This window comes from Acyrthosiphon pisum, chromosome A1 (assembly GCF_005508785.2).
Source record: "Acyrthosiphon pisum isolate AL4f chromosome A1, pea_aphid_22Mar2018_4r6ur, whole genome shotgun sequence".
Classification (NCBI taxonomy): Eukaryota; Metazoa; Arthropoda; class Insecta; order Hemiptera; family Aphididae; genus Acyrthosiphon; species Acyrthosiphon pisum.
The window spans coordinates 9,597,093-9,605,067 of NC_042494.1; the positions used below are offsets into that span (position 1 = coordinate 9,597,093).

Genomic DNA, 7,975 nt, shown 5'->3' on the forward strand with positions numbered 1-7,975 from the left:
TTAGAATAGATGGAAAAATTAGGTATTTATCGGGCTTGTGGTTGTAGGTAGGTATACCTATACATTTTTTTTTTAAATGTTATATCATACATTAAAATTATGTATCATTATCATAAAATTATATATATATATATAAATTATATTAATTATTTGGGTTGAATTTAATTATTATATTTTTGACCGAAATATCAAATACACCGCGTTGAAATGCAGTGCAAAACTATATCAAAATGCCATTTGAAATAATCAAAAAGTCGATGTTGTCGTCTACACGAAAACATATTATATACAGTGCGGCGCCACGAAGATATTTATCTTTCCGTTTTATAGAATATTATTGATTCGTATTATACTATGTATATATATATTAATCAAACGGTTATAACACATAAATCAAATATGGCGTTTATGACGTTGCGGTCGAGTTCGGTTCCGATGTAATTGCGTTATCGACAGCCTATATCACGAGTGTGATGGACGGAAAAGACGCGCTAACAATTTTTCTAGTTGTGGGTACCTATACACATTTTTTTAAATTACGAAATTTAATTAATAATTATTTTGATTGAAATTCAAATACGCCAAGTCAAAAGACAGCGATGCAAAACTAAAATAATATAAGAATGCCATTTTCAAAGATCAAAAAGTCGACGCGTTCATCTACACGAAAACATATACAGAGTGTAACAGAAATCACTGACCAAAAAAAAAAAAAAAAAATTATGCTACTTAAACGTATGACAAAAATTGATAAAATTATAGGATTAGTAAATAGTATTAGAAATATACCCATATTAGCGAATTTTTAAAAAAGTTATTGCGTTCCAAATTAATTTAATCATAAAAATTGATATTTAAAAAAATTATAAAAAATAAACTACTTGATTTAGATAAATATTTTTACCATCCAAATAGTTTTTATAATCAGATTCACATTTTGGCTATTTTGAATTTATTCAAAAAAATTTAAATCAAATTTAAAATTTTTATTTTCGGTATTAAAAAATAAAAATAATTTTTTTTTTATTACATATGTAGCGCATGTGGCTATAAATTATATATATTTAAAAAAGTTTTTAAATAACGATTAGCACAAAAGTTATTCCAAAAGTCAGTTCTATCTGTTACACCCTGGATATCTTATATAATAATACAGTGCGGCGGCGCAACGGAGATATTTATTTTTCCGTTTTATAGAACATTATTGATTCGTATAATACGATATATATGTGCCGATGTAATTGCGTTATCGACAGCCTATATCGCGCGTGTGATGGACGGAAAAGTCTCGTCGACGATTTTTCTCAGCCGTTAATCTGAGCCCCGTCGGGGACCATTGGCACTCGAAATAGTCGCAGAAATGTTTTCGTGTATCTGTTAAAAACACTCGTGTGTCGCCACGAACTCGAGTCCCGAAAATTATTGCTGAGCATTATTATACGACGTACCTATATATATTTTAGTTTAAAAACGCATTATTCTCGTGCTGTTAGCAACGTTATATTATATATTTTTTTTTTTTTCAAAACTTTTAGGTCCGTAAAAAACCTACAAAATTTATGATCTCTATGTTATATATAATTCATTTCAAACTTTTAAACCTCTTATATAAACATGATAAGCCATAATATATCCGCGAGACGGTCGCGCGTATACCGTCGTAAAATCTTCAGGGCCAACATAATATATAATATATTAATATTATATATATGCGTTGTTTGACATTAATTCTTTGAAATTAGTTTTCGGTCGGCGAATTTTAACTCAAGATGCACCGCCGGCTCCCGATGATGGCCGTTTTCAGAAAACAGACGAGAGTAACGACGAAGACATTCATCAATTTCTATACAGTTGTACCTCGGACGAAAACAGATAATCTTTTATGACTTTTACGAATCTCAATCGAAACGGATGTGATGGGTGTATTAGCTGTGATCATTGTACGGTGAATGATGCACAATAAGTGTACAATAATAGTTACGACGCCCAATATACGAGATGAAAATACGTGGGAAACTTGCAAAATGACATGATGAGACTATAACTGGGTCACGTCGCGGAGCTGACAATCGATATTGTAAACACATGTGACACACCTGCAGACGTTACATAATACGATCGATTTACCGAAGAACTCGAAAGACCGCGCTAAAACGGACGTGGTGTTATCGTAGTGGACTTATACCGGTATATGGGTATAATAGGCATATAACGATGATAATATACTCGTGTTCGATAATAATCACCTCTTTGATCGATGAACTCGTGCCGGCGTTCTTGAATGTGTTCTTGGACAAGTCCAGGACGCGGATCCGGCGGAACACGAACGACCGGAGCTTGGACACTGCCTCGCTGCCCAGCCGGACCACGTCGCAGTCCTCCACCAGCACGTCCATCGTGCCGTCGCGTGGATTGAACGCATTCGTGTCCAGATACAGCTGACGGACATGGCTGATGTTCACCGTGAAGTTCGTGCGGGCGCTCTTGGCCAGCACCCCTTGTGACCAGATGGTCGCCCGGTCGAACCCGCTCACGTTGAACGACCGGAGACCGGCGAACGCCACCAGCACCTTGTGGTTTATGGTCAGATTGCACAGGCCGTCGCCGTTCAACTCCAGCACCACCAGCGATTTGTTCAGGTTCTTGACCGTTTCCCAGACCACGTCCTGTAAGACAGAACAAAACAAAAGACTGTTAAAAAGAACAAGACTTACAAGTATCGCCAAACTATATTATAGATAAAGAGTTTTAATTCGTTATAGTTGCCTACTTGGCAAACGAATTACTATAGACGACCGTGCCATAAAATTGGTACATTAATGAAATACAGCATCATATAGATTTCTTACCAATATACTAATATGTGGTAATAGGTCTAACATTTTTTGGTCGTGGAATACGATAACATGTTGGTGTACCTATTAGGTTCGCAAAACACAATTGTGTACTTAATTCGCATCAAAAAATATCGCTAATGTAAAATATATTATATTATGTATTGTATATAAGCTGATTTTCTGACGAACGTTATATTTGAACACGGTATTAAGTTATTGCATTCGATAAGCAAAAACTAATAATTTAAAATGAATGCAGGTCCTTGATAAAATTGCAAAAAAAAAATCTGTGTGCGGATAACGTGACACGAATATAATATATATTATATACTATATACAGCGTGTGTTGTTGAAAAAATGTATTTTATTTTTATTAATATTTCAGTAGGTACAGATATGTGTTAACATATTTATTTTTATATAAAACGTAATCTTACTCGTCAACGAGCTAATACGGATTAACTGTAATGTTTTAAAATCGATTAAAACCAGCTGTACCTACTATACATTTTAAAGAATGTTTTTAGTTGGTACCTTATAAATTATATTAATTAACATATTTTATTTTAAAATTTAGTCCGACCTTTGATTGTACAGTTTGTCGGTATAAATAATTCACTACCTTCCAAACGAAACATTTCAAGCACGTGGTTTCGCGGTGTTGTACTAAAATAATCAATAAAACGCAAATTACTATAGTGGACATGACTGATTACGGTTGACTACGGGTACCGTACTATTTAACCCGAGAGAACCATTTTACACTTCCAGGTAAGTGATGGACAGCCATATTCTTGCGTTTAGGTCAACTAAACCCGACTATTCAACATTTCCGGGGTCTTGGGCTTTCTAATTTGTCAACTCACTGTATTTTCGAAATTTATCATCAACAAAAATATATACAGTTGTCCTCGCGGGTTTCGTAATTAATTAAAATACCAATTACTATTGCACCTAATCCCGCAAAGGACAAAAATAACAAATGTGAAAAGCTCATAAATCATATCCAAGTTTGAACGCGTATAGGTACTAACGTATAATTATAATTTCTAATAGAAAGTTTTTCCTTCCTATTTATAAATATATTGTACTAAAATATAATAATATTATAAAACCGCGGTTGATTTAAAATCGTACGAGCAGCGCGTTGCTACAATACTTTCTTATAAATTTTAAACGTACCCGCAGATAATTATTCTGATACAAGAACTCAACCATCGCGATTTTCATAATAAATTATACTAATATTTTCATATGACTATATAGTTTTAACGTTGATCATAATAATATACAGATATGTTTTCAATAATTTCATGTTATGTATGATTGATATAGGTACGCACGTGTATACCTGATGATTTATCTGCTGAAGAAACCCTTCACGTATACACGTGTTATTAAAATCGCATAGTTTATACTTAACGAAAAAAATTGTATACATTCTGATAAAGATGGTGTCTACGATTGCTGCCGTAGACGAGTTGGGTATTAATGCTGAAATGCTCCATGAATTGCGATACTCCGGTTTTGGCACACGAACACGGAGAGCTGTGTAATCCCGAGGGATTACGCGATGCTTGACAAACGTGGTAGATTACGTGAAAAATGACGTGCACTGTTGCGCACATTATTTTCCTATTAAAATTGGCAGTGTGCGAGTGTTCTTTTGTCTCCGTTCGGCTCGCTGTTTTCCCCGATCCTATCGCGACCGTAAGTCTGATTTAATTTATGTGGACAAATTCAAAATCTATAGTAACGGAGCCGGTTGAAGTGTGTACTGCACGTACCCACATATTATTATAAACACTCCAACCGACGGGTATTATGACTTCATATAAAACCAGATATAAAACCATCGTATTAATTATGTTTGAGTTTCAGTCGGTCGACTACAGTATATAGACACCGCACTGAGCACCAGCGAGTATTGGTGCATGTATTATAATATAATATAGTGACTTTAGCATATAATTCACTGTACCATAATATTATTTATTATAATATGATCGCGGTTATATAATATGATAGTGCAGGGACGAGTCGGCACAATTTTCATGTTACATAATGTTATTTTGAAATTTTGAGATCATCGTCGTTGTTAAACCCGAACCAAGTCATCCGAGAAACTCTATACGTTGTGCAAATAAATAGTTCCGAGGAATTGTAAAGTCTGAAGATTAAAAGCTGGAACGCGTCGACGTAAAATGTTCGCTAAACGCATATCGGCGTAGATCTGATCGATCAGAATGCATTCATCAAGACGATCGAATGCTGTCGAAGATTGGTATACTTATATGCGTAAAACTTTCAAACGACAAGAAATACGATGTCGATGCACATCATCACGAGAAACGCTTTGAATGCGTTCTATAATAAATTGGAACTCGAGAGTCATCGAACATTTAGCTATATAAATCGAAATCATTTTTATTTTCAAACAATTTTTATTTTTATTTTTTGTATTATATTAAAACGCATACTTTGATGTATTTTACAACATAATACATCCATTATCGATGGCAAAAACATTTTTGTTAAGTTTTTAGGATTTGTATATTTTTTCAAAGAAAAAAAAATCGTATAACGCGTCATTTGGTTTGTATTTTTTTGAAATTCGATATAATATACATAAAAAGCGTATAAAATTTGTCTGTTAACTATACAACGTTATTTATATCTTATATATATATATATATAGTCTTACGACGTTTCGGCTTAAAGACCCATGGAGACCTCTCCAGAGTAATTTCATATCGATTGAGTGAATGTAAAATATAAATAAATATATCTATAGCTGCGACGATTGTTTTTCTGTAAGCGCACTTAAAATTTCTCAATTTCCACCGTTGTCGTTTATTTCAGAGTGCGATTTTAATAATGCGCGGAATAAAGTTCACGATAATTGTGGGTGAAAAGAGAGAGAATGAAAATATCTTTGAAAGACGACTACGCATATTATATATATATATAGCAATCGTTATTTGCATATGAATCCCTAGGCGAAATTAAACTGGACTTTAAACGAGACACGGTAGTCTAATAAAATAGTTCCCCTACCCTCGAATATATCGTTGAAACACTAACTTTTATGCTCACAATCGTGTATATTATATATATGTTTGTACTTTTTTTCTTTTCTTTCTATTTTTTCTTTTCGTCGTCCCATATACGTACCACGGTACTTTATATATCTATATAATATATTGTGTGTGTGTGTGTGTGTGTGTGTGTGTGTGTGTGTGTGTGTGTGTGTGTGTGTGGGTGTGTGTGTGTGTGTGTGTGTGTGTGTGTGTGTATGTGTGTCGGCTGACAAAAAATTGCCTTACCATCAAAACCAGGACTAATATAAATCCGGTTTAATTGTATATCGGTTGATTGAGCACGACGAACGGGCGGGCGCGGGCGGTAGAAAATCGTAATGGTTCAAAGAGGCCCAGTGGAATTGTAAGAAACGATGTGCCTTTCCTTATTTTCTTTTCGACTTCCAGACAGCAGTTTTATTTTTTACGGGATACAATTTTCTTCATGTACGTGATCCGAATGCTATTTTTTTTTTTTACGATACCGCCCCCAGAGTTATGTCGGTAATTTTTTTTTTACCTCTCAAACGAAATTTACGTGCCACAAAGGAGAGGTTATTTTTGGTAAATTACCGAACACTGATATGATAGGTTAGTAATAGAATTATCAATTTTTATAAAGTAATACTTTAATCTAGAAGAATGCCGTATTTATACCAGCTATATGCAACATCATGTGGTATATATAGACGTATATGTATTTTGAAATTATATAACGTTCTGTTTCAGTTGCAACCATTAATAAAAACGAAAAAAAACTGTAATCCTCACTGATGCCTCTAAGCCTGCAATTTTTGTTTTGCATTAAACCGTATAATATAAGAGAGAATTATATTTTGACGGTATAAATTTGCCATTTACCGAGCCATATACTGTGTCACCCTACCGTTAAAGCACTTGGAGTTAAAAGCACCTTGTATAGTAAGAAGCTATTAAAAATCCAGCCTTAAGAAAAAAAACCCAGGCTATTTGGGCGGACAAGGTTATTTCACGGGTCATAGAACATAATGACTCATTGGCGGGAAGGGCGAGTCGCAAGAACAGAGATAAGTCGTAAAACAAAAGGACAAAGAGTTTGACCGTTCTTTTTGATCAAAATTACCACCCCGATAGGTACAAGTTCCATTCAGGGCTTTGAAGTTTTCACTGGCCAGCGGTCTTTGTACTGCAGATGGTGCATGAAGGCGAGAAATACACCACATCTCATTATAATATATATTCGATGGTTCAATTTTTGTTTTCCATGAGAATTTTTATTTCATCGTAGTTGTTACCCATTATAATTTTACGAAACTTAATTTTCACAGTTTTAAGGATAAAAGTAAAAATTAAAATTAATGAAAATTGTTTTGCACGTATAATATTTTTTAACATTACAGTCAGTTAGAAAGACATGAAACATAAGAAAATTTTAATCTGAATTAGTTTGTTTTATAAAAGAAATTACTATTTTCCAATTTGATTTAGTTATTTTATTGACGGCATTATATAATAAAAATAACAATAATATCATAGAGTAGAATATAATCATTTTTTAAAATACTTTTTCAAAATACCAATTATAGTTTTTATCAAAAACATTCTCAAACATTAATAACATGCAGTTTATATATAAGTATCTTATAAACACACACACACACACACACACACACACACATATATATATATATATATATATATATATACTATGTATTTAATAACATGCTGAAACCGAAAATCACTTGTAATAATATCCTATAGTATTATGTAAAGCACCGTGGAACATCCTGCAGTCAACGGAAATAATACTTTTGGTTTTAGCTTGACACAAAATATAATTATGTTGGCTATAATAATAATAATATTAATAATATGTTTACCTTTATAGTGTAAATAGTATTAAACCTAATAATCATTTGATGTGACGGCGTGTAATAATGTCTTATACGTATTTAAAACATAAGTCATCCAAATGTGGTGTAAAACAGAATTACAACATGATATTTTCATATATATTATAATTTTATAATATACTAGCTGAGCCTGCATGGAGACGTTTGTGTCAATTAAATTCCCGTG

General features: G+C 33.2%; 1 protein-coding gene across 1 annotated transcript in view; it reads right to left on the bottom strand.

Moving 5' to 3' along the window:
* LOC100572035 overlaps positions 1-7,975 on the bottom strand; it is a 136,612-nt gene that overhangs the window by 17,075 nt on the left and 111,562 nt on the right. Inside the window, exon 2 of the mRNA XM_029486604.1 lies at positions 2,247-2,666. Within this exon, the coding sequence (XP_029342464.1) occupies positions 2,247-2,666 (420 nt within the window). The remainder of the gene's footprint in view (positions 1-2,246; positions 2,667-7,975) is intronic.